Source organism: Pseudonaja textilis, chromosome 1, assembly GCF_049901715.1.
Source record: "Pseudonaja textilis isolate UNSWEBS1 chromosome 1, rPseTex1.2, whole genome shotgun sequence".
Classification (NCBI taxonomy): Eukaryota; Metazoa; Chordata; class Lepidosauria; order Squamata; family Elapidae; genus Pseudonaja; species Pseudonaja textilis.
The window spans coordinates 327,213,404-327,239,242 of NC_141990.1; the positions used below are offsets into that span (position 1 = coordinate 327,213,404).

Here is a 25,839-nt window from a genome sequence, read left to right on the forward strand (position 1 = left end):
CAAACATAAACAAAAAATACAATAAAAATGTTGAACATGGTACAGTCTTCCTAACATCGACCTTTGTTTTTACTTTGCTAAGTCCAATAATAATAATAATACACAATTCCATATACATTAAATATACATATAATCATTCCTTATTCTCTTGAATCTTCCTCTTCTCTAGCCAACCATAAAATTCGTCCCATATTTTCTAAAAGTCCAAATCCTCCTTATTTTTTTAATTCTTTTGTTAGTTTATCCATTTCTGCGCACGTCATACTTTTGCTAAGTATTTCAAATTCATTTGGAGTATCCTTATTTTTCCATTACTGTGCATATGCCAATCTTGCTGCAGTAATTATATGGATTATTAGGTTAATGATTTCCTTATCGTATTTCCTCATATTAATCCCTAACAGAAAAAACTCTGGTGTATGTTCTGTTTTCGTCCCACATATTTCTTCCAGCCACTTAGGTAATTTATGCCAATATTTTTGGGCATAAATCTCTGCAACTCCACCACAAATGATAATAAGTTCCTTTTTCTTTAGTACATTTCCAGCATGTGGGGGGGAAAGTTTTGAATACGTTGTTGCCAATCTCAATGAAGGTATGTGCCACCTATAAAATAATTTGTACAGATTTTCCTTAAACGGTATAGCTAAAGTCATTTTTTAATTTCTTTTCCATAATAATTGCCAATTGTCTAAATTAATGCTATACCCCAAAATTTTCATCCATACCACCATCGTTTCCTTTACTTTTTCTCCTTCTAATTTAAATTCCAATAAGACTTGATAGATTTTTTTTTTTATCATCTTCTCCTGGGTTCCTAATAACATTTCATCTAATTTTGTCTTAGTTCTATAATTCCCCAGGCAAGAAAGAGCTCCTTGATTGGCTAATGTTTTCTTCAGAAAGGGTCCAACACCTGTTGCTGTATATTACAGCTGTGTGAATTGAAGAGGGAGAAGGAGAAGGCAAGTAATCCAGGCGACAAGTCGAAGACCAGACGGGTGCGATTTGAACCCTGGTATGCCGCGGACGAGCAATAATTCGGGGCTCTGCCTTTAAAAGGGTACATTATATCTACCTATGCATGTGGGTTTGAGCAACACCTCAGAGCCGCAACTACTGAGGACCGTGTGGGTCCATGATCTGCAAGCTGGGTTCTTGTGGTTCCCCCAGGCTGACGGAGCAACGTTCGGCTGTAGTCCAATTCGGCTGCCTTGCATGGTTTTGCCTGGATAGGAAAGGAAACTATTTTTGGATGACTCTTTGATGTTGAGTCAGCAGCAGCCTCTGTGAAGCCCCATTTCGGCTCCCTGGGAGCTGCTGCCCTTTGCTGGTTTAGGCGAGAAATTAAACACAGCAATGAAGGTGGAAAGGTATTTTCTTTTATGATTGAAATGCCGGTTACACTAACTTTAGTGGGCTTAAGTGGGCTTTCCCTTGCTAGTTAAAAGTGAACAGCAGGTGAACAGTTTGGGAGGGGATTGGGTAGGGTGGGGGAGAACCTGCCTGTTTGCAAGCCAGCTAATGGGTTTAGAGAAAAGGCAGGTGGTATTTTACTCATATTTAGTAGCAAAGGTTATTGTTATTATGGACCTGTGTGTAGCAGAGAGCCTTGCTTGGATGCTGTATGTCTTTCTGTAGAGATCCATTGCCCACAAGGACTGTGTAAATCCCTTGAAAGCAATTGGTTGCATAGACAAAGTGCCTGCAGAGCCTTACTTTTTGAGTCCAAGCAGTTGTGTCTTTTCTTTTTTTTCTAGGCTCACAGAGCTGCTTCCTAATTGTAAATTACAACTGATTGTAGCTCTAATGGTCAGAGTTGTCTCGGACAAATCTGCCATCTAAAGTTGATTTCAACTGATTTGAAAAAAGGTCCCTCTGTTATTTCCAAAATCCTACTGCCTCCCCTTGTAGGATTCTCGTCTGTGGCAGGGTGACATTTCTGTTCACAGAAACTAAACTGCATGGAGTTTCCAGACATATATATATGAATTAATTATGCTGACACTATAGCAGTGTGCAGTTGTATATGCATTGCAATTCTTAGATGGTGGGCAGGTCTTATACAGGTTGTGCTACAATAAGGGTGTCAAACTCGATTTCGTTGAGGGACGCATCAGGGTTGTGTTTGATCTTGGGGGCCAGGTGGATGTGGCCATGGTGGGCGCGGCCAGCTTGACGTCACTTGTGTTGGGGGTACCTGTAATGACGAGCACTCTGCGAGCGAAATGGGTCCCAAGCTCCGTTTTCGGCTGTGATGACCTCTTGCAGCCATCTGCCAATGAAAATGGAGCTCGGGGGGGAGCTGAGCCCCCCCAGGCCCCATTTTTGGCTGCGACTGTCTCCTGCAGCCCTCTGGGAGATCTGTTTTCTCTGGCAGAGGGTTGCAGGAGACCGTCGTGGCTGAAATCAGAGCCTGGGAGGGCTGCTCACAGCCCACCCAAGCTCCATTTTCCCACTGGCAGAGGCACTGTGGGACGGTCCTTCACTGTTTCCAGGGCAACCCTGCGGGCGAGAGAACTAAGCACCCTGTGGGCCAAATCTGGCCCACAGGCCTTGAGTTTGACACCCCTGTGTTAGAAGGACCTTCACTGAGGAGAGAACCAGCAAGACTCAATCTGTGCTCTTGAAATCATTGGTTTGTTAGCTCTGATAAAGAACCGCAAAGGTGGTTAGACATGGACATCCTTTTCTGTCTTCTACTCTGTAAGACAAATGTCCTGGTGAGGTGAGATTGAACTTCCCTCCCCCCAAATTCCCATCCTAATCCTCCAATCAAGACCTAATTACTAATTTCTCACAGAAGATGCTGCCAACAAATCATCATTCCAGGGCATTATCGAAGTGTTAACAAGCAATTAGATCCTGTCCCTAGGACTCCTCGAAGCATTGCTCTATGCTGATAGGTGATAAGCCCACCAGGATCCAAGAGAAACCTCCCTCAAACCTAAAACTCACCATCTTTCTTCTCTATGATACTTCACTCTAATCTGTCTGTTTCTGCAAAGATAAAGCCACTAAGCTGGGATGTCTGTAGTTATAGTAAATGCAAAAAGAGGATAGCTGTACATGAAATGCATTACGGTCTACTAGAACAGTGGTTGCCAATCAGTGGGCCAGGGACCACTGGTGGTCCATGAGAAAATTTTGATGGTCCGCAGAGAAATGTCACCCCCAAAGCACTCCTCAAAGCAATTAATCCAGGCTGCGCAGGAACACAAGGCTGTGCTGCCCACATGGCCCGTGGGAACACAAGGCTTGCGTCACTTGCATTGCGAACAACACAAGGTAGTGAGGGGAGAGGGGAAAGGGCGGAGGGGGGAACTTGCCCCATTCACCCCACATGTCTCACCTGGCTATTGGGCTGCTTCTTTCCGCTTCTTTCTTCTTTTGCTTTTGGCTGCACACAAGGAAAGCAGCAAAAGTCTTTCTTTATCTCCCTCAAACTCCACCAGAAACGAGTCTTTGGGACCCTGCAAGGCCTCCTGCTCCAAGAGGCTGCACCGGCAAAGACTCATTTCTGGCAGAGTTTGTGGGAGAGAAAGACTTGTGCTGCTTCTGCTGCTTTCCTTGCATGAAGCTAGAAGTCTCTCTCTCTCTACCCCTGAGAACTGAGCTGGAGACTGTAACCTGCGATCCCAAATAAAGAATGATTGATCGATAGGAAAACAGGGTGGGGAATTTTCCTGCAGACATTTTTGGAATTTTCCCAGGGTCTCTGGTGTGCGGGATTTAAAATTATGAGTTTGGTGGTCCCTGAGGTCCAAAAGGTTGGCGACTCCTGTGCTAGAAGTCTTCTTTGAAGGCCTTCCAATGAGATATTTTCATTGGCTGTTTCCTCATTCTGGAACCAAAGTTCTTCTCTGGGCATGTATAAAGCACCATCTTGCCTTTTTTTTAAAAAAAACTGTTTTGCTCCAAGTTTTTATTTAGAACATTAGCTAAATACTGTGTTTTTGTTTTGGTAAATACATAAAATATGTTTTAATGTTGTTTTTCCTCAACACAATCTCTGGAATGGAGGAGAAGAAAGTTATCTGTTTTGTTAATTTAATGCTAATTTAATTGAAGGGTTTACATCTCACCTTTCAATCAGAATTTTCAGGATGGCTTGGAAAATGTTCCAAAAATATTACAGAAGATTAGAAGCGTTGAAATCTGTAGAAGTGCCCTAACATTCTTTAAAAGAAAATGACACCCAAATAAAGTAGATAAACTTTAGTTAAAGGAACTGGAAGATAGATAGAAAGATAGATAAATAGATAGATAGATAGATAGATAGATAGATAGATAGATAGATAGATAGATAGATAGATAGATAGATAGATAGATACCGTGTTTCTCATATAATAAGGCCGGGTCTTATTTTTTTTTGAGCCCCGAAAAAATGGCTAGGCCGTCTTTTCGGGGGTGACTTAATTCCCCACCTTGCATCTTCAGGCGGGCGGGCGGCGACGGCTTGGATGTTGACCTCGGCGTTGGTGGGGCACTTCGTATCAGGGTCAACGCAGGCAGCACCATATCCGGATGTGCAACAAAAGTACTTCCTAACGGCAAGCCCCTCCACCATTCCCCCTCCCCATTTCGCATGATTTAATATAGGCCTTAATTTGGGGGGAGGGGCTTAATTTCATTTCATGCCTATAAAACATGCTGGGACTTCCTATTGGGGGAGGCCGTATTGTTGGAGAAACAGGATAGATAGATAGATAGATGATAGATAGATAGATAGATAGATAGATAGATAGATAGATAGATAGATAGACAGACAGACAGATCGGGAGATAGATAGAGATATGTGACAAATAAATGTACAAAGCAATATCAATTCACTATAGGATGAAGCCTCTTCATTGGAGTTCATGGACTGTAATCTATCATTCTTGCCCAGAGTGGGTTGATGGACAGATACTTTTTGACTTCAGAATCTAAAGCTGAGAAAGAATGACTGTCCCAAAGTCAGCAAGCCAGTTTTCATGACTCAGGGAAGACAAAAACCTTTACCTCGTTATTTCTAGTCCATCACTACAGTAGTACATCCACACTGGCTGTCACAAAATATGTAGGTGTGGGCGTGTTCTCTTATTTTTCAGATTAAATTGAAATTTATTTTTATTTGTATTTTAGTTACTTCTGTAAGTTGAATTTAGAAGGACCTCAGTTAGTAGAATAGAAATGATTTTTCCTCGATACTCTAGAAAACTGAAGAGAATCACAAAAGACTTGGACAGATCAATCAGTGGTATAAAATAGTTATATTTTGGACAATGTGCAGTAGACCGGTTTTTCTGAGTTCGTGGTTAATAAAAGAGGGGGAGGGGAAGGATGGAGGAAGGGAGAGAGGGAAGAAGGAAGAAAGATTGTGCTACTATATCGTTTCTTCTTTGAAGCAGATTCTTTAGGAAAAACCTTCCTCGCTTATTTTGTGATTCTCTATAGGCAAAAATATACTATATCACTATCTGTGAGTTCTCCTCAAAACTAAAAACATACCTTATGCTGAAGCAGCTTATCAACATCTGGCCTGCTGACAGCTGCTTTCTGATATTTTTTTTCCAACTCTGACATTTCCTTTCACTGGGAAAAGAATATGAGCCTTTCTGCAAATCAAGTCTGCATTATGGGACAAAAACTACAGCTCTGCATACAATTTACCAAGGATTTCTCACACAACCGCTAACCATACGCATGCAGAAATCCCTTCCTCCCCACATCCTTTTCTCAATTCCAACTTCTCTCCTTCTGAGTCTTCCTCATCACCCTCTGGAGGTGTACCTGAGCCCAATAAAAATTAAACAACTTGCATTTTAATTTTGAAAAATACCTGCGGGATGATAACCGCTACCCCTTCTACCCTTAATATGTGTGCATAGATGCACTGGAAAACCTGAAGCCTAGAAAGATCCTAGAAGTTTGATCAAGAAAACATGATTTGGTTTCCTATTTGATGTTTGCAAATATGTTCAAGACATGCTAAGCGTTGCTTTTCCCTGTAATAGCTCTGTTTGTGGTCTAGTTTTTAAATAATTAGATAAAGCTTAATACAGTTAAACATTTACCCACACTATTAGGTCAATATGGTTAAATATTCACGCACCCTTTCCTTTTTACTTGCCAATAGTTCTATTGGATTTGTGTTCTGCCTGTGCTATTTTCCAACTGCTTCCTTTAAGGACAAGTCATTCCAAGTCTCCACAACGGGGAGCAATTGGTCATTCCTTATACAGAAGCAAAGTTGAGGGGCTGTCACAGAGAGGAGGGGTAAACCTAATTTCCAAAGCACCCGAAGGCCAGACAAGGAATAATGGATGGAAACTGATCAAGGAGAGATTCAACTTAGATAGGAGGAGAAATTTTCTGACAGTGAGAACAAATAACTAATGGAACAGCTTGCCTTCAGAAGTTTTCAAGAAGAGACTGGACAGCCATCTGTCAGAAATTGTATAGGGTCTCCTGCTTGAGCAGGGGGTTGGACTAGATGACCTATAAGGTCCCTTCCAACTCTGTTATTATGTATTCTGTATACTAACATACAGAATAAGTGCATTATTGCAAGTCTGTGTTTTCTAGTGTTCCGACCTTGTCTTTTTCCTGTCAGTATAATTCTGTAGCCTTTGCATTAGCTATGGCAGATATGATTGGAGATATTCTAATGACAGAAATGCAACAGCTTTTTTCCTAATAGTAGCATAACAAGCATTTGAGCTTATATACTTCCCCATATATAGAGAGTCCCGTTTACAGTACTCTAAGGGCAGTTTACAATGTAAACATTATTTGCATATTGCCCCAAACAACCTGGTTCCTAATTTTAAAGACCTCAGAAGGATGGGAGGCTGAGTCAACCTTGAGCCCTGTCAGAATCAAATTCCTGACTGTGGGCAGAGTTTGCCTGCAATACTGCATTTTAACCACTGCGCCACCAATGGTTAAAGTGCAGTATTGCAGGCAAACTCTGGACTTGTAAACTGGACTCTAATAGAAATCCAAACAGATCTAATGTGATTGATCTTACCTTTTTCCACTCAGTGGAAATAAATACAGGTAATCCTCGACTTACTATCCCAATTGGGACCAAAATTTCCATTGATAAGCAAGGAAGTTTTTACGTGTGTCATGCCCAATTTTACAACTGTTTTGGCACAATTGTTAAAGCAATTGCTTAAGTGGTTAAGTGAATCGTATGGTCATTAAGTGTATACAATTTTCCCAGGATCCTGCAACCAGTGTTAAATTGCCAAGCATCTGAATTCTAACCACATAACCGTGGAGATGCTTATGACAGTTGTAAGTATGAAGACTGGTCAAAAGTCACTTTTTTCTGTGCTGTTGTAATTTTGCACCATTGCTAAAGCAATGGTTGTAAGTGAAGGACTACCTGTAATGAAAAGTGTCTCTGTTAGTTTTCTATTTTGGTGAGTTAAGGTCATTTCTAGTTAACGCACAAATGCGGCAAAATTCCTAGCTCTCAAAAACAAAAGTTGCATTAATGATTCAATTTCTTTGCTGCACTTCTAATCATCCTCTGGATGAGAGGAAGATACAGTAATTTATTTGTGTCTCTGGGGTTCTGAGTGATAAGGAAAAAGTATAAGTCCTTGTTACAGAAACTCCGCTGTATCTCTAAAGTTTGCGTTCTCTGAACACATGCAGAGAGGTGTAAATTTCTTTAAGATATAGCTTTTTTTATCATAGAGGAATGAAATCAGAGGTGGTATTCAGCAGGTTCTGACCAGCTCTGGAGAACCAGTAGCAGAAATTTTGAGTAGTTTGGAGAACTGGCAAATATCACCTCTGGCTCCACCCCCATCTATTCTCTGACTCCTGAGTCCCAGATGATCGGCTGGGTCTTCCTTTGTTGCCCTGCACAGGAGAACGGAGCTGGAAAGCAGGTTAGTGGGGTGGGGAGGGAATGGGATTTTGCAGTAATCTTCCCCCAGGAGTGGGGTGGGAATGGCGATTTTATAGTATCGTTCCCCTGCTATACCTACCAAACCAAACCACACCCACCAAGCCACGCCATGCCCACCAAGCCACGCCCACAGAACCGGTAGTAAATAATTTTGAATCGCACTACTGAGTGAAATGCATGTCTAGTTTGAATGGGTAGGGAAAGTGGAGTTTTCTTTCAGCTGTTGGGATTAGAGAAATACATGTTCTAGAGCAGGGGTCTCAAACTCAAGGCCCATGGGCCAGATCCGATCTGCAACGTGGTCGGATCTGGTCCCACATGGGGCCATCCTGGTCTACCAAATGCAAAGAGGAAAAATTGGGCCAGCATGGTTCCAGCCTAGTCTACCCAGTGCGAAGGGGAAACATGCCAGCAGGGTGGGGAGTGGTGTCAAGCTGGCCGTGCCCACTCAGTTGGCCACACCCACCAGGTCAGCCATGCCCACCTGCCCCTCCCCCAGGTCAATCAAAGCCCTGAAGCGGCCCTCAATGAAATTGAGTTTAACAATCCTGTTTTAGAGAAATATATAATACTGATTTAGCACGGAGTGCATGCTTGTGTATTTACATGGTATGGACAATCACGGCCAGGCTTCCGTGTTTATATAATATTTGTAAGAAACTGCAGGACTAACTTAGTCTTTAACTAAGGAACATGGTTCCTTAGCTTGTCCAAAGTTTTAACATATGATTTTTGTACCAGAACCTTCCCGGATGCGTTTTTAGAACCCAGGGATATTTGCAGTTTTAAATTGGATGGCAGGGCCTTAGCATGTGTGAGTGAAATGGTTCTGAAGATGGGTCTTCTTGAGAATTTGGGTCACAACCTCCCCTGATGTAGTCGCAAGTTTGGAACTTACTGTTTAGTCTTGAGCTAAGTACAAAAACTAATAATAATGGAAAGACAGTTTGGTCTAGTGATTTTATTAACGCACCAGGAAATTGTGAGTTCTAGTTTGCACCTTAAGCAGTGGTGGTATGCTACCAGTTTGGACCCAAAAAGTCTCCAAGGATGAGCTGAGAGGAGGGAAAAAAGCCTCCGACAATCAGCTGAGAGGAGAAAGAAGAGAAAAGCCCAGGATTGGCCCTCCCGGCCGCCCCTGCACTTTTCTCTTGTTCTTATCCTCTCAGCTGATTGGCGCTGCAGGCCTCAGCTGGTGTGGAGAAAGCTGCGCACACACATTAGGTGTGCGCGCACGAGATCACCCAACCAGTAGTGGGACAGGTAAGGTCCCACTGCTGACCTTAAGGCATGAAAGCTCGCTGGGTGGCTATGGGCCAATTATCAGAATACTGAGTTCTTGTCCCGCCTCAGGCACAAAAGCTGGTTGGGTAACCAATCAACAGAAGACAGTGAGTTCTAGTCCCGCCTTTGGAATGAAAGCCAGCTGGGTGACTTTGGGCCAATCACTCTCTCTCTCAGGTCAACCCACCTCACAGGACTGTTGTGAGAAAAATAAGGGGAGGTGTATTAATTACGTTCATCGCCTTGAGTTATTTATAAAAATAATAAAGGCAGGATTTAAAAATAATCTTTTAAAGAGATATTCAGATTCACTTACGTTGCACAGCTTAAATGTTGAAAAAGAAAAAAAAAACCCAGCCTTCGTCTTTTTAAAACTGTGCTTGGCTGATTAATGTTTTGATACATCGCCAAATCAGAATGGCATTTCCCAGACTGGAAGTGGGCCAGCATACTAGATTTCATATCCCTATTCTTAGAAAACTGCTTGGAGGCTTTAAGGATGACTGTGCAGGCGAGGCCTGGGTTTTATGTATCCAAGTGTGAAGGAAGCATTTCTAGTGAGGGAAACTCAATTGCTATTTAAAAACCTGAGAAAATTCTTCTCCAAAGCCTTTTGGGGTTTTTTTTTTTCCAAAGGGAGTTCTACATTTTGAAGAAAGATATAAAGAAATGGAAGGAAAAGGTCAATTCCCAAAGTTTATTTATTGTTTATTGTAAAAAACAAAACAAGGGAACTTGCAAAAATGGACAGGAGCAAATTGGAAAAGAATGTCTTCTCAAGAACCAACTTGCTTTGATCTATTTCTACCCAATCAATCATGTACTGTGACTTTTAGCTCCCAATCAAGACTTCAGCTAATTAGATTATCTATATAAATTGAATTCAATAAATAAATAAAATCTACCCAACTTGCCTCTGTTTTCCATTTATGCAGTTCCCTCATCTATGGTAGACTTTCCATTCTCCTCCTCCTCCTCCTCCTCCTCTTCCTCCTCCTGTTTTTCCTGCGGGTCCACGGCCAACAAGCGCCATCTTGTGGGATTAAACTCAGCATCTGGATCCAACTGGGCATTTTTCACGACTACATTTATCTTGCCATCTTGCTTTGGCCTTCCACGCAGGCGCTTGTCATTTATATTAAAACGGAAGGCGGTGTAGGTTACGGTGTGGGGTGCTGCTTGTAGAATTTGGTTTCATCACTGTAGGCTTTTCTCTCATAATTTCTCTGATATTGGCACAGCGGCCATTTGCTTCCAAACTGTTTCATTGCTGATAGTCAAGGAGAGAAACACCTAATGACCAACGAAGCATGCACATCTCCAGGGCTAGTAAAGAGCACTCAACACATTTGGTGATTGGCCAGCACTCAGCACCATCTAGAGCTGCTAGGCACACCTATGTCCATTCCCAAAGCCTCAAAGTCAATGTTTTGTTGCTGCTATCTTCCCATGGGTAGTAGGAAAAATTGCAAGTGTTCAAGCCATCCAACTTATGGCTGTACTTCATCTCTAGATTTTTATTATTATTATTATTTTTAAGATGAGCAAAACTCTGCAGAGTTGGCCTTAAAATACCAACTAAATAGGTCTTAATAGTGCTAAAAAAGGCGTGAGTGTTCTTTTTCTATCTGCTTAGGCAGAATACCAAGGGGGTGACATGGCTACAAGTCCTCGTGAGCAGTTGGAACAAAGGGAAGAAGGCCCAGATTTTGTGAAAGAGCTTCTCACCCAGCAGGAAGACATTCACAATCATCTGAAAGAACACAATACAAAAGGTAGGACTGTGTTCAGAGTGTTATTTGAGGTTTGTACTGTTGCTTTATCATGCCTGCTAAGGAAAACTTTACTTCTCAGGTGTATTTAGTTATAACAGCACCCCACAGGGTTTTTTTCACGCTAGGTAGTCCTTGACTTAGAATCCCAATTTGGGATCAGACCTTCTGCAAGGTGACCGTTAAGTGACTTGCGCCCAGTGGTGGGATTCAAATAATTTAACAACCAGTTCTCTGCCCTAATGATTTCTTCCAACAACCAGTTTAGCAAACTGCTCAAAAAGTTAACAACCGATTCTCCAAAACTGGTGCAAACTGGCTGAATCTCACCACTGCTTGTGCCTGATTTTATGGTTGTTAAGTGAATTGCTGCTGATATTAAGTGAACCAGGTGGTCGTTAAGCAAATCCAGCTTCTTCCATTGAAGTTTATCGGAAACTTTGTAGGAGGGACTGTCACAGAGATGAAGGGGTCAACTTATTTTCCAAAGTGCCTCAGGGCAGGACAAAAAGTAATGGGTAGAAACTTATTAAAGAGAGCTCCAGCCTAGCACTAAGGAAAAAATGTCCTGACCGCGAGAACAATTCATCAGTGGAATGGCTTGTGGGTGTTCCATCACGGGAGGTTTTAAAGAAGAGATTGGACAGCCATTTGGACAATCCAGAATGATAGGGTCTCCTGCTTGGGTAGCAGATTGGACTAGAAGACCTCCAAAAGCAATAGCAATAGCACTTAGACCAGGGGTCTCCAACCTTAGCAACTTTAAGACTTGTGGACTTCAACTCCCAGAATTCCTCAGCCAGCTTTGCTTCTGGGAGTTGAAGTCCACAAGTCTTAAAGTTGCTAAGGTTGGAGACCCGTGGACTTAGACTTATATACCATTTTATAGTGCTTTACAGCCCTCTCTAAGCAGTTTACATAGTCAGCATATTGCCCCAACAATTTGGATCCTCATTTTACCCACCGCGGAAGGATGGAAGGCTGAGTCAACCTTGAGCCTGGTGAGATTTGAACTGCCAAATTGCAGTCCTACCAATGCTATGATTCTAAGTTCTAAGACAGGGCTCTTCAAACTTGACAGCTTTAAGACTTGTGGACTTCAACTCCCAGAATTCCTCCTCTAGTCATGTGAGCTCAGGAATTCTGGGAGTTGAAGTCCACAAGTCTTAAACATACCAAGTTTGAAAAGCCTTGTTCTAACCTCTCAAAACCCAAGGATAATGTAAATCAATGTGTTATTATGGTGTTCATATAAATATCCCTTTATTGAGAGGGTTCAAAAACACGGCCTCTTCATGCTTGGTGAAGAAACAATTAAAATTGTTCTGAGCTCACAAAGGGAAAGTGAAATATAAGTGCAATAACTGAAAACCATGAATAAATGCAGGGATGGGTGTGTTTTAACAGATGCCAAGATACCTACAAATCAAGAAGAAGTGAACGGCAGCACAAACGTAAGTAGCCGAGCGTTGAGGCATGTTTTAAAAGTTGCTTCACAAGACACATCTGTCTCTAGGCCTTGAGGTATCTCTCCAAGTCTTAAAGAGTCTGAACCAGACATGTTTGCTTGCAAATCCTGATATTTGCCTCCAGACTGAATGATTATTACAGCATTTTTGTGATGGGCAACTAACTCTATCTCTCCACCCCACCACCCACCCCCCAAAAGCTGGGAAATAGTATGGCAGAAAGAGAATTTGATCTCTTGTTGAGACATGGGACTCAGGTAGTATCTTTTCCAGCATTTCTGAGCTACCTAGTTTTATTTTATTATTTATGTATTTTATGTAAATTTCCCATTATTGATTGGTTTTTGCAGCTCTGGATAGCACAAGTCGATCATTTGCATTTGGTTCAGAACCTTCTCCCTAAACTTCTGAAAAAGACAGGAACAATTGTCAGTTGGTCCAAATATTGTTGCCAAGAGAACTCCTAAATTTCCAGGCCAGCTAAGGACAAACAGTCCTGCCGAGCTGAGTGCTGATGGACACATACTGACCAGCTGCAGTCATTTGGCCAAATCATTTGCAACTTTGTCTTTCTTCTTGTACTGGTTGTAAAGATCTTGAAAGGCACTTCTTTGTCTCTTTTTAAAATGTTAACCGGCTGTATCTTTATGAACATTTAAAACATTTCCTAAAGGTTCTTGCCGTAGGACGTTTGGGAGAGAACCCAACTTGTCCAATATTTAGAATAGAATAGAATAATAGAGTTGGAAGGGACCTTGGAGGTCTTCTAGTCCAACCCCCTGCTTAGGCAGAAAACCCTACAACACTTCGGGCAAATGGTTATCCAACATCTTTTTAAAAACTTCCAGTGTTGGAGCATTCACAACTTTTGGAGGCAAGTTGTTCCACTGATTCCTGACAGTTCTGTCAGAAAATTTCTCCTTAGTTCTAAGTTGCTTCTTTCCTTGATTAGTTTCCACCCATTGCTTCTTGACCTGCCCTCTGGTACTTTGGAGAACAGCTTGACTCCCTCTTCTTTGGGGCAGCCCCTGAGATATTGGAAAACTGTTATCACATCACCCCCTAGTCCTTCTTTTCATCAAACTAGCCATACCGAATTCCAGCCATCGTTCTTTTTATGTGTTAGCCCCCTAATCATCTTTGTTGCTCTTCTCTGCACTCTTTCTAGAGTCTCAACATCTTTTTTACACCGTGGCAACCAAAACTTTAAAACTTAAATAGACAGGAAACCTCATGAGCTGCAAAAGTATGCATTTTTTCTTCTTCTACTGCTATAATAAATTAGGTAACAAAGAGTAAACTCACATGGTGTCACTTTTCTTCAAAATGAATAAAAGTTAAGCATTTAGAGTTGAGGTAAACACAGGAATTTAACAGAGTACAACAGTTAGTGTAATAGGAGCTGATGGTAATTTCCTTGACCTGACTTAAAATATTGGACTTGGTGATGGTCACAACACCATACATTTCAATTCTTACACGCTAGCTAGGTAGTCAAAATAGAGGAGAACTCACAGAGCAGAGAATTTTATCAGTGTAGCCAAGGACACTGGAATTCCAGCAAGCAGACCCATGAACAAACTCACATAAAAAGAAACTTATTGTCCAACCCATAGAAAACCTATTCCTTGGCTCCTCAAATTTGAAAATACTTAACAAAAACTTGACCTTCTCTCTGAGTCTCTCATGTAAGAGTGCTTTGTTCTGCAATAATAATTCGTAGCATTAATAAATGCTATCCTATGTACCCATTAAAGTAAATCTCTTATTGTTTTTCTCATTGAAAGAAATAGTACAGGGATGAGATTTGGAAACAAAAGGGACTCCAAATGCATTCTCAACTATAAGGCTGGTTGGCTCTCTAATTGAGTTCATACAACCAGAAGGTAGTACAAGAAGCAATGGATGGAAGCTAGTCAAGGAGAAAGCCAACCTAGAAATAAAGAGAAATTTCCTGTCGGTGAAAACGATCAGTGGAATGACTAGCCTCCAGAAGTTGTGGATGCTCCATCACTGGAGGTTTTAAGAAGAGATTGGACTACCATTTGCCTGAAATGGTATAGGGCCATGATGGCGAATCTATGGCATGCGTGCCACAAGTGTACACCAGCCGCAGGCAAACTTACCTCATTGCGCATATGCGTACCTCACAGCTGATTTTTTTCAGTTGGTTTGAGGCCTTTTTTGGCCTCCCAGAGGCTTGGAAAAAGCAAGGCTTTTCAGAATGATAGGCCCGTTTTGTTACTTCCTGTAATACCGGAAGTGATGAAACAGGCCTATAATTCAACCCGAAAAGCCTTGCAGAGGCTTTTTCCAAGCCTCTGGGAGGCCGACAAAGGCCTCGAACCAACTGAAAAATCAGCTGTGAGGCACAGTGCAGGTAAGGGGGATTGCGTGCACATGCGCAGGGGGTGTAGGGAGGGGGGGCACATTGCATTCTGGGTGCTGGCACAGGAGTGCGTGCGCGCTGCTGTGCGTGCAATTTTTGGCACAGAAGCCCAAAAAGATTAGACACCACTGGTATAGGGTTTCTTACTTGAGCAGGGGAGTGGACTAGAAGACCTCCAAGGTCCCTTCTGTCTCTGTTATTCAGTTATTCGGTATCAACTGCAAGTCAAAATATGATTGTCTAACAATAAAGGAGAACGTTTGTATCTCAGGGTTGAAATGTGGGGTCTCTGAGCTTGCTTGTTTTCTTGCAGAGGTTTCATTATCCTAACTAGATAACATCATCAGTGCTAGTCCTGATGATGTTACCTAGTTAGGGTAATGAAATGTCTGCAGGAAAACAAGCAAGCTCAAAGAGCACCCAGGACCCCTTATTATTGTCTAGCTTATGATTCAGTAAGATGTGCAATCCCAGCCACTCTATGGTTCGTTTATAGTTCAGTAGGTGGAGTTGATCGGGATTTATCCAAAACCTGAGGTAATAAGTATTGTGATACACACTTATTTTGTGAAGGAGTCTGAGGAGCTATGGCAGGGGTGTCAAACTTAATAACACTGAGGGCCGCATCTGGGTTGCGTTTGACCCAGTGGTGGGATTCAAATAATTTAACAACCGGTTCTTTACCCTAATGATTTATTTCAACAACCAGTTCACAAAACTGCTCAGAAACCGGTTCTTCCGAAGTGGTAAGAACTGGCTGAATCCCACCACTGGTTTGATCTCAATGTGTGTTGTGTGTGTGTAGTCAGGATGGGCATGGCTCAAGCACTCTGCCAGCAAAAATGGGCTTCCGAGCTGCGTTTTTGGCAGCAACAGACTCCTGCAACCCTTTGCCAGCAAAAATGCAGTTCGTAAGGGCTGCGCGGGGCCCTCCTGAGCTCTATTTTAGCTGGCAAAGGCACCACAGGCTGGTCGCTGTTTCCAGGGTTGCCCCGCAGGCCAGATCTAAGCACCCTGCAGCCTGGATCTGGCCCCCAGACCTTGAGTTTGACACCCTTGAGCTATGGGAAGAGATAAGAGACGATGAAAATGGAAATAATCCCATAATTTCAAACTGGAAAAAAAAATCCAACTGGCCTTCAAAACAAATTATTACGATAGACAGAGGGAAGGTAGAAGGGTATATACAACAACTGAAGGTAGATTTCCAATCCTGGGTAGAAACAGGTTTCATCAAATATGTTTAGAAGTTTTTTAAAAAGAATAGGAAAATATGGGATGTTTTTAAAGAGATCAAATAAATTATAAGAACATTTCCAGTTCGGTCAGGGCTGCTCTAAACTAGTAGATCATCATCACCGTTCTCTTTCAGGGCCTGCAGGAGGAACAGAAAGGCACACTCCACATTGTTGAGAAAGATCTCGATGAATTTGTGGATAGCATGAGCGAAGCCACAACATCTGGGCTTCCTAAGAAATCACTCGAAGCAGAGAAGCATCCGTTGACCGAAATGGCCACTAAATTGCCTCGGGCCGAGCAAGTTGCAGCAAAAGTCCTGAGGGCTGAAAGGGTGGTTGAGAGAGCCCAACGGGTAGAAAAACCACCCATATTGGAAAAGGCGGCGGAGAAAGTGCCAAGGGTCGAAAAGGCACCGCAAGCCGAGAAACCACACCTAACAGGTATGACTTTTCTTTGAGACAATAAAGCATTATGTTGGAGATGCCATAGAGATGCCAAGGGCAAGAGAGGAAGTGCATCTTTAACCCTTGTAGGGTGGGACTTCTATCTCCAGGGATTTTTTGGTTTAGAGCAGTTTTTCCAGATCTGGACAACTTTGCAGGCACGGAGGAAACTCCCAGAATTCTCAGCAATTTTTATCGCAGGCAGGAATTCTAGGAATTGAAGTCTAAAGAGTTGCAGGAGGCTTTACTTAGGAAGATTGATTTGTAAGAGACAATTTGTAGGAGCAAAGGTGAGTACCGATGATAGAAGGTTTATAAAATGATGTATTCAACTTGAAGAGCTGAAACCAGAGCTGAAGAAGCTTCTTGGATGAGAAGCAAAACTTCTTCAAAGAAAAAAAACAGAAAGTCCGGTTGCCTCTTGCAAAAGCACCTTTGGAACTCCAAGTTCCTTATAGCTCTGTTATTCTGAATTCTGTTTTTTTCATTGATCCAAAGAAACATGGCTGCCATTACACGCTGCATGTGGGCTTCTCCAAAGCTATGGACATACAAAAATGGGAACATGGCTTGAACTTTTTAATTATTATTATTATTATTAAAAACTTTTAATATAAAATACAAATAAAAGAGGGAAATAGGAGGGAGGAAAAAAGTTAAAGAAGTGCAAGGAAAAGAGAAAAGAAGAAAAAAAGAGTAGGGATTTCCCATATTTTTCAGTTTATTTTCCATTTAATACAAAACACGGTTACAACCTCATCTTTTTTCTTAACATATTTAATAAATACTAGCCTTTTCTATAACAATAAACTAATCTAATCATCAAAACCCAAAATAATGGGGTTTTTTTTTCTTCTCTTTCAAGCATAGAGTCCGGAAGTAGTTTCCAAGCAGAAACCAAGCTGGGTACATTCTTTTCTTTAATTAGAGTAGTTAATTTTGCCCGCTCTGTCAGCTCCATTACTTTTTCCATTGGTTCTCCCATTGTGGGAATTGATGAATCTTTCCATAGCTTTGGCCTGAATTCCAATCCAGTGTTTATTGCAAAGATCACCTTCAAAACACTCAGGAATTGGTGGCAAAAGGCTTTATGGTGGGAGAGCCAAGCTGCTGTGCTAATGCCCTCCCTTTTCTCTGCTTGAAGCACCCAAGTTTGTCTCTGTGAAGCGAAAGACAGAAAGCCGAGCTGCTAAGGACACGCTGCCTTGGGAAAATCTGTCTTTGAACAAATGCATTCTGGTGGCAACTTTCCTGGCTCTCCTCAGTGTGAGCTGTCAGGTGGTTCAAGGTAAGAGAGCAGCACACTTTCTCCTGGATCAAACAAAGCCACACACACACACCCCTTCACACCTCTTCTAGCTGCTGCCTCCATTGGAGATCTTGTCTTAGAGCAGGGACAGGGGTGGGCTTCAAAAATTTTAGCAACAGGTTTTTGCCCGTTTGCTGGATGGGCGCAGCCATGGTGGACGTGGCTTAGTCAGCCTCCTGCACAGGGGTAGGATTCTACCAGTTCGCACCTATTCGCTAGAACCGTTTGTTTACATTCTAAACAGTTTGGAGAACCGGTTGTTAGATGAAATTCCTGGCCTAATCCTGTAAGGAAGGCAGGAAGGAAACATTCTGGTGTTGCTTACAGAAACTGCCTCCCCGTTAACCCTTATTACATTCTTGGCAGGACTAGACTTCCTGTCTCAGGAACATCTCTGGAGTTTTTTTCCCCTCCTTTGCTGGTACTTTGCTTGTGTGGAGTGACCATTCAAAGTTACAGTGGCACTGAAAAAACTGACTTATGACCATTTTTCACACTTATGACTGTTGCAGCATCCCCACAGTCATGAGAGGCCAGGCGAGGAGATGGTGCCTTTGATGTGAGTGATATTGAGTTGGCCACACCCAGCCAACCACATGACCACCAAGCCACGCTCACCAACTTAGCCACGCCCACAGAACCAGTTGTTAAAAAAATTGAATCCCACCCCTGCTCCTGCACCATGGTATGGGGAGGTTGTTGCCCTTCCCGGGCTCCGGAGGCTTTCCTTGAGCCTCTGGGAGGGCAAAAACTGCCTCCCAGGGGTCTGAAGGCTCTCGAGAAGCTGGAAACAGGCCCATTTCTGGCCTTCCCGAACTTCCAGGAGGCCCGTTTTTCACCATCCCCAAGCTTCCATGTGCGCCCTGTACTTACCTTCATCCAAAATGGGCCATGTGTGGACTCCTGGGAATTTGTCTTGGTGCAAATGCTCTCAGTGTACATAAAGGAAAAGATACATTCGTCAAGAGTCAAGAATCATCAGGTACAACACTTAATGATAGTCACAGGGTACAAATAAGCAATCAAATCATCCTAGGAAACAGTCAATATAAATCGTAAGGATACAAGTGACAAAGTTACAGTCACACAGTCACAAGTGGGAGGGGATGGGTGATAAGGAGTGATGAGAGGATTAATAGTAATAGTTGTGCAGACTTTGTAACAGTTGAATAGTTGAATAGTTAACACTCAATTAATATATGCGGAACACCAAGTTCCTATTTTTCCTCAGCACCCTGAATTCCCTTCACTTGCCAAATAATCATGAAACTCAAAACAATGAGACTTGGATCAAACATCTGGGGCCCTATTGAGCCGAATGGGGAAGCAACTTTGGGTTTTAAAAACATTTGGAGGGGGAGATACAGAGGAGGGAAGTGTCAAATACTTTTTTCTATTAGCCAGTTCCATCTAGTGGGGTAAGGCATCAGGCTAAAAAGCAGGAGACCATGAGTTCAAGCCCTGACTGAGCCATAAAAGCCAGCAGCGTGACTTTGGGCTGGTCATTCTCTCTCAGCCCAACTCACCTCAGAGGGTTGTTGTTTTGAGGAAAATCGGAGGATAAAAATGTGGTGGATATTTGTATCGAGTTATTTGTAATAAGAGTGAGAAATAAAAATACAATAATAAATACTTTTTTCTAAGGTTTCTTATAATTTGAACTTTTCTTTGGGTACAGCATCGCAATAAAGATAAAAGTTGGTTGACTATAATTCCAACATTTAAAATTATTAGGCTACCCCGCCGCCACTAAGTCTTTGGATCTTCCAGAGTTCCATCGTCAAGGTATGGGATACCCAGAAATGGTATTCAGCAGGTTCTGACCAGTTCTGGAGAACCGGTAGCGGAAATTTTGAGTAGTTCGGAGAACCGGCAAATTCCACCTCTGATTGGAGATTTTATAGTATCCTTCCCCTGCCACGCCCACAGAACCTGCAGTAAAAAAAATTGAATCCTACCACTGGGGATACCCTTCCACACTGCATCTTGACCATGTAGGAGGCAGTTTGGCCTAGTGGTTAAAGCACCAGGCTAGAGACCAGGAGACTATGAGTTCTAGTCTGCCTTAGGTATGAAAGTGGGTCATTCATTTTCTCCCCACCTGACAGGGTTGTCGTTGTGGGGAGAATAGGAGGAGGAAGGAGTTTGAGGTATGCTTGCTGCCTTATTTGTAAAAGTAATCAAAGCAGGATGAAAGCAAGCACAGAAATATATGCAGAAAAAATTTCATTTGAATACAGGAGCTTGTTCACCATCCCATCTCTTTTACAGAGGTAGTAGAATATGGCGGGGCTGTTCTTGAGGCCGAGCTGAGCGCCTGGACCACACAAGGAGACAGTCCTGGGGAACAGGTGAGTGAAAAGTGGGAAGATCAAAATGGTTCGCAGTAAAACTTCATCAGAGGGCAAAAAAAAACCCACCTACTTTAAAAAGTTAACCGTCCAGTTTAAATACCACTGGAATTGCTTAAGGGGCACCCAGTTCTCCTGGATCAAGAGAATTGGGTGTTCATTCTTTGTTCAGCTGTTTTGTGATGGGGAGTCTTTGCTTAACTTCCCGCCCCCCCGTCCCTCTTATTTTCCTCATATCCTTCAGAGGCATAGATAGTCCTGAGAATGCTGCTATCATGTCTCCCCTAGTCTTTCTTTTCAATAAACTAGACTAAAATGTCTCCAGGAGTATTCAAAGAGCATGTGGAAGAGTCCTGTTCTATGGCCCTTAAGATTAAACTATCCCAGGCCAGGACTTTGGAAGCCACCGTTTCATTATGAAGAACCGTTGAATCTTTCTGTCTTTCCAGGAGCAGCTGTGGTTTTACGAACGGTGGTTTGATTGGTCGGACATGGATGAACCTCCTGAAATAGAGGAGGAGGAACTCCTGGAAGTAGAGGAGGAACTTTTAGAAGTTGAGGAAGAAGAAAAAGAGGAGGAGGAGGAGCCTTTGGAGGGTGGAGAAGATGGAGAAGAAGAGCCAGAGCCAGTAGAAATCGAAGAGGAAGAGGAAGAAGAAGAGGAAGAGGAAGAATCAGAGGAAAAACCAGTCCCAAAAGTGGGCCTCAGGAAAATCCAGGAGAAAATCAAACGAGAAACGCCTTCCAAGAATAAAAGCCGGAAAGACCGCAAAGCTCAGGAGGACGATGAAGAGAAGCAGCAGCTTCGGGATAAGAGACATCGCTGGGAAGGGAAGGGGAAGGAGAAGCAGGAGGAGGAGAGGAAGAAGACCCACCGCCACAAACATGGTGAAACAGCCCATCCACTGAAAGAGCGTAAGGAAGAGCATCCCTCACTGGATAAAAGAAGGGGGCACCCCAAGGATGAGCACGGCAAGGGGAGAGGCCGCCTCAAGCACGAGAAGGACACCAAGGACAGAAAGCCCTGGCAGGTTCAGAAGCCCCTCTTCCCACCACCCAAGGACAGTGCCAAGACTTTGGGGCGGCCCAAATCTCAGGAGTGGAAAAGGCACGACTGAGATTTAAGGACTGCTGATTTTTGAGGTCACTGCGGCAAGGGATATGCGTCTTCCTCTCGCTCTCACTCTCTCCTGCGCCTCCTTTCCCTGAAAGTGTGGGGGGACACAAAAAGACACCCAGATTTGAAGCTGGGTGGCTCCCGTTGAGACTGGTCCCCGAAAGGCACGTTTGGCTTCTCCCGGGTTGGAAGCGAGAGGTGCCTTTTCTATGCCTTCCTAGGATCCTTTGGTAGTGGTGGCACCGGCAACTCCAAATTCTCAGGAGGGGAACAGGAGTCACTTAGCAGATCAGCCTTACCTGCTCCACCGCTCCCTCAGAGTCATTAAGGTAAAAGTAAAGATTCCCCGGCTTTAGGGGACGGTGCTCATCTCTGTTACAAAGCCAAAGAGCCAGCACTGCCTGAAGACATTTCTGTGGTCATGTGGCTGGCATGACTAAATGCTGAAGGCGCACGGAACGGTGTTACCTTCCCGCTAAAGTGGTCCCTATTTTTCTACTTGCATTTTTACATGCTTTACATTTTACATGCTAGGTTGGCAGAAGCTGGGACAAGGAACGGGAGCTCACTCCATTATGCAGTGCTAGGGATTCAAACCGCTGAACTGCTGATCTTCCTGATCGACAAGCTCAGAGTCTTAGCCGCTGAGCCAACGCGTCCACCGCGTCCCCCAGAGTCATTGGAGAACCTCAAAAAAAAGCACTTCCTTCCTTCCTGTGTCCTTTACCTGCCCAGTTATCTCCAAATGAAGTGCCAATCTTGATTTCATAACAGAGGAAGCCTTAAACCTTTGTACGGACCTCAGTCCTTGACTCGAGAGAGCCTCACACTCACACACACCCAAGGGGGTGTTATTGCCCAAACCCTTATTATACAGAGATTTGCAGCAGGAATGTGTGAACTGCCTCTCTTGTACACAATTGCGTGTTTTCTTTTCTTTTCTTGAGTTGATACCAAAGCTGTATGTTTAAAACTGGAATTCTTCATTCAGAAGTGTAGCAAAAAAAGTCTGTATGCTGGAATGGACCTTAGATGTTTTTAGCAACTCCCATACCTCGATTGATAGATATCTCAACTTTATTTTATTTTTTGGTCACTTTTCAAGAGAAAAGCAAGACCGCTCCTCAGAGTTTGCTTCTTTCCTATTTTGTGGGAAAAGTGGATTTTTTTTTCCCCCTGTGTTGCACAAAATGAAGCCTATCAATGTGAAGCGAAACCAGCTCTGATTCTCTTTACGATATAAACGTTACTACAGATAAATCGTTTCAAGTACTCAGCCAGTTTGAGGAAAAATCATAATAGTTTCAGAAATAAATGTCGGCTGTGAACTTCTTAAATATTTTCATTTTTTAATATAAGGAATAGAATCCACAGACCAGTAGTGGGATCCTACCGTAGTCACTACTGGTTCAGTGGGTGATTGTACGTGCATGTGTGTGTGTGTGTGTGCACGTCCCTGACGCGCGCTCCTCTAACAAACCAGTCAGCTGAGAGGATGAAGAAACAAAAAACTAGGAGCAACCCTCCCATGTGCTTTTCGGTCTTTTATCCTCTCAGCTGAGGTTCTTTGTTCCTCCTCTCAGCTGATCGGAGCCTTTTTTTTTATTTTTATACTACCAGTTCAGTTGAACTAGTCCGAACCGGTAGCATACCACCACTACCACAGACTATCATACAGTCTTTGGTGTTCCAAGGTGCTTGGGCTATTATTTTGGCCTTTTGAACTGTAAAAAGCAGCTTTTATGTGAACTGAAACACTTTGTCCAAGAAAATCTGCATTTCTTCTATCTATCTATCTGTGATGACCCGTAGTGTCCCAAAAATAACAAAAAACTAAAACAGGAATCAAAGTCTTGCAATGCCTTCAACTTAGCTTCGCTGTTTTATTAGTCACAGTTTAAATTCAGAAAGTAGATAATGAAGCAAAAGGAAACCAGAAACAAATTGTATTGACGAGAGTTCCAAGGCAAACCAAGATAATTAATCACACGTTCCAGGAAGATAACCGGGGAGAGTCCATGGGAAGAACGCCAACAAAGATGATCCAAGGAAAGCACTAATTTGACTTCAGCGTCTGTGAACACGCAGTTCCAAACTCTTACACAGAGCTCACAGCTGCAACCCATGAGGAGGATCATGGCCCTCTCCTCCCAAGTAGACTACGCTTTTCCCTGATCCTCTCCTCCCTGCGTGCCCTAGGATGGATACGGGATGGGCCTGGGTCCTCCTCTGACTGCTCAGCCAGCCTCTGCCCTTCCCCAGCCTCCTCCACCACCTCTGAAGCCACATTTCTACTCCCTGTTGGCTGTTCCTCCTTTTCCTCCAACAGGGGCATGACTATCTATCTATCTATCTATCTATCTATCTATCTATCTATCTATCATCTATATCTATCTATCTATCTATCATTATCTATCTATCTATCTATCTATCTATCTATCTATCTGTATCTATCTATCATCTATCTATCATCATCTATATCACTATCACTTTCACTATCACTATCACTATAACTAACTATATCTACCTATCATCTATCTATATATCTATCTATACACACACACACACACATGTGTTACACTAATATCAAAGAAATGGTGGAATGGAATTGGCTATATTGAGTTGTGCCGCATCAAGTTGGCCAGGGTGAGTTGGCCGGAGTGAGGCAACCACGGTAGAATGGCTGTGGTGAATTGTCCCATTCTGGAACTAGGGAGGTTCAATTCTGAGATTAGGGAAGTAATTACTGAGATGTTTTTCCACACATACATACACACACACACTGATTCCTGCTTTGTACTCAAGATTTTGTTTATTAGACCGTTTTCTAAGCTGTGACTCTCCCTGTGACAACCCTGAATGTGGCTGTAGCAATTTTTCCAACCCTGGCAACTTTCAGATATGTGGACTTCAATTTCCAGAATTCCACATACCTGAAAGTTGTAAAACACTAGGTTACAGCAAAAGTGATGGTGCTAGCTAGTAAAGTACATCTAATAAAAATTAACATCACAAGCCATTTTTCAAAAGATATATAAAAGAAATATATATGGCAGTGAACCAGAGGTGGTATTCAGCAGGTTCTGACTAGTTCTGAAGAACCGGTAGTGGAAATTTTGAATATTTTGGAGAACCGGCAAATACCACTTCTGACTGGCCCCGCCTCCATCTATTCTCTGCCTCCCAAGTCGCAGCTGATCGGCTGGGTCTCCTTTTGTTGCCCTGCACAGAGCTGGAAAGTGGGTTAGTGGGGTGGGGAAGGAATGGGATTTTGCAGTAATCTTCCCGCAGGTGTGGGGTGGGAATGGAGATTTTAGAGTATCCTTTCCCTTCTATGCCCACCAAGCCATGCCAACCAAGCTACACCCATCAAGCCACACCACACCCACCAAGTTACACCCATAAAACCAGTAGTAAAAGTTTTTGAATCTCACCACAGCAGTGAACTCAAATTTCAACCACCAAAAATGTTAAATATAGTTTGAAATGAGACAAATTATTAAACTTTATTTCTGTCAAGCAGAGGAAAATCAGGAAGTTGAGGCAGTTCAAATGAATATAAAGATTTATTGAAAGCTTAGGCTCTCTACAAGAATCTGAACCACTAACAGCTAAAGCCAATTGGTGGTAGATTAGTCAATGGAATTCAATGTGGGCTGGAGTTAGATCTCTTGGGGGCACAAAGGGACTTGAGACTGATGACATGTTTGACCCCTCCCTCGGGGTCAGTCTGGTCATTTCCTACAATTTCTTTATTAAGGCAGCTTTGTTGTGACCCTTTCAAAGCCCATTCAGTTCACTGGACAATACTACACATAGCATCATCAAATAGAATACATGACTCTCTCAAATATTTTCATTGCAGCAGAGAAATATAATAACAGCGTAAGAAAACAACAGAAAAATACAGAAACCTGTTGCAAACATAATTAAGAAATACCAGCTAGCATTACAAGCAGCTAGATATAAATACCAGCGAACAGTAGTTTGGAATAAATAAATCTTCAAGGCTTCTTTTGAAAGGCATCAAAGGAGGAGATATGCAGGTCCAAGGTAGGAAAGTTCTCCAAGATCTGTGGTCTTATCTTGTGTCGAATAAGATACATTAGAAAATTTGTTGGGTAAAACATTCGGGTATTAAGAGCATGTCTGGATAAGCTTCCCAATGTATAAAGAGGGTGAGAAGACGAGTAAGATTTCAATCTCCCTAACATATAATTGTGCCACTCCAGAATAATATGGGTGAATAGTAGCTATTGCTGAAAATGCAACTCTAAAAAGCACAGATAGTTATTGACTTACAGCCATTTGTTTTAGTGGCCATTTGAAGTTGCAACAGCACTGAAAAAAAGTGACTTACGACCATTTTCCACACCTTTCCAGCATCCCCACGGTCACGTGATCAAAATTTGGATGCTTGGCAATTGGCATGTACTTATGATGGTTGCAGTGTCCCAGGGGTCATGTGATCACCTTTTGTGACCTCTGACAAGCAAAGTCAAGGGGAAAGCTAGATTCACTTAACAACAGTGTCACTAATTTAACAGCTGCAGT

General features: G+C 42.7%; 1 protein-coding gene across 4 annotated transcripts; it reads left to right on the plus strand.

The window, feature by feature from the left end:
• Positions 1-847: 847 nt before the first annotated feature.
• JSRP1 (junctional sarcoplasmic reticulum protein 1) lies at positions 848-22,622 on the plus strand. Of its 4 annotated transcripts, none has more exons than XM_087922736.1 (7): positions 848-1,063; positions 10,833-10,971; positions 12,376-12,422; positions 16,199-16,505; positions 17,653-17,796; positions 20,089-20,168; positions 20,618-22,622. In XM_087922736.1, exons 2-7 carry the CDS (start codon positions 10,854-10,856, stop codon positions 21,284-21,286), a joined length of 1,365 nt encoding a protein of 454 aa, XP_087778862.1. In that variant the 5' UTR covers positions 848-1,063; positions 10,833-10,853; the 3' UTR covers positions 21,287-22,622. The 4 variants fall into 4 exon arrangements, with proteins under 4 accessions (XP_087778862.1, XP_026554773.2, XP_026554778.2 ...); XM_026698988.2 differs by having other exon boundaries at positions 883-1,018; XM_026698993.2 differs by having other exon boundaries at positions 999-1,373.
• Positions 22,623-25,839: the final 3,217 nt, after the last annotated feature.

What these genes read in the sequence shown, in the direction of transcription:
- JSRP1 (XM_087922736.1), top strand. Translation starts at nt 10,854, where the DNA reads ATGGCTACAAGTCCTCGTGAGCAGTTGGAACAAAGGGAAGAAGGCCCA. An exon ending in AAGTGAACGGCAGCACAAAC is followed by an intron (nt 12,423 to 16,198) that starts GTAAGTAGCCGA and finishes GTTCTCTTTCAG; the next exon opens with GGCCTGCAGGAGGAACAGAA. An exon ending in GAGCTGTCAGGTGGTTCAAG is followed by an intron (nt 17,797 to 20,088) that starts GTAAGAGAGCAG and finishes TCTCTTTTACAG; the next exon opens with AGGTAGTAGAATATGGCGGG.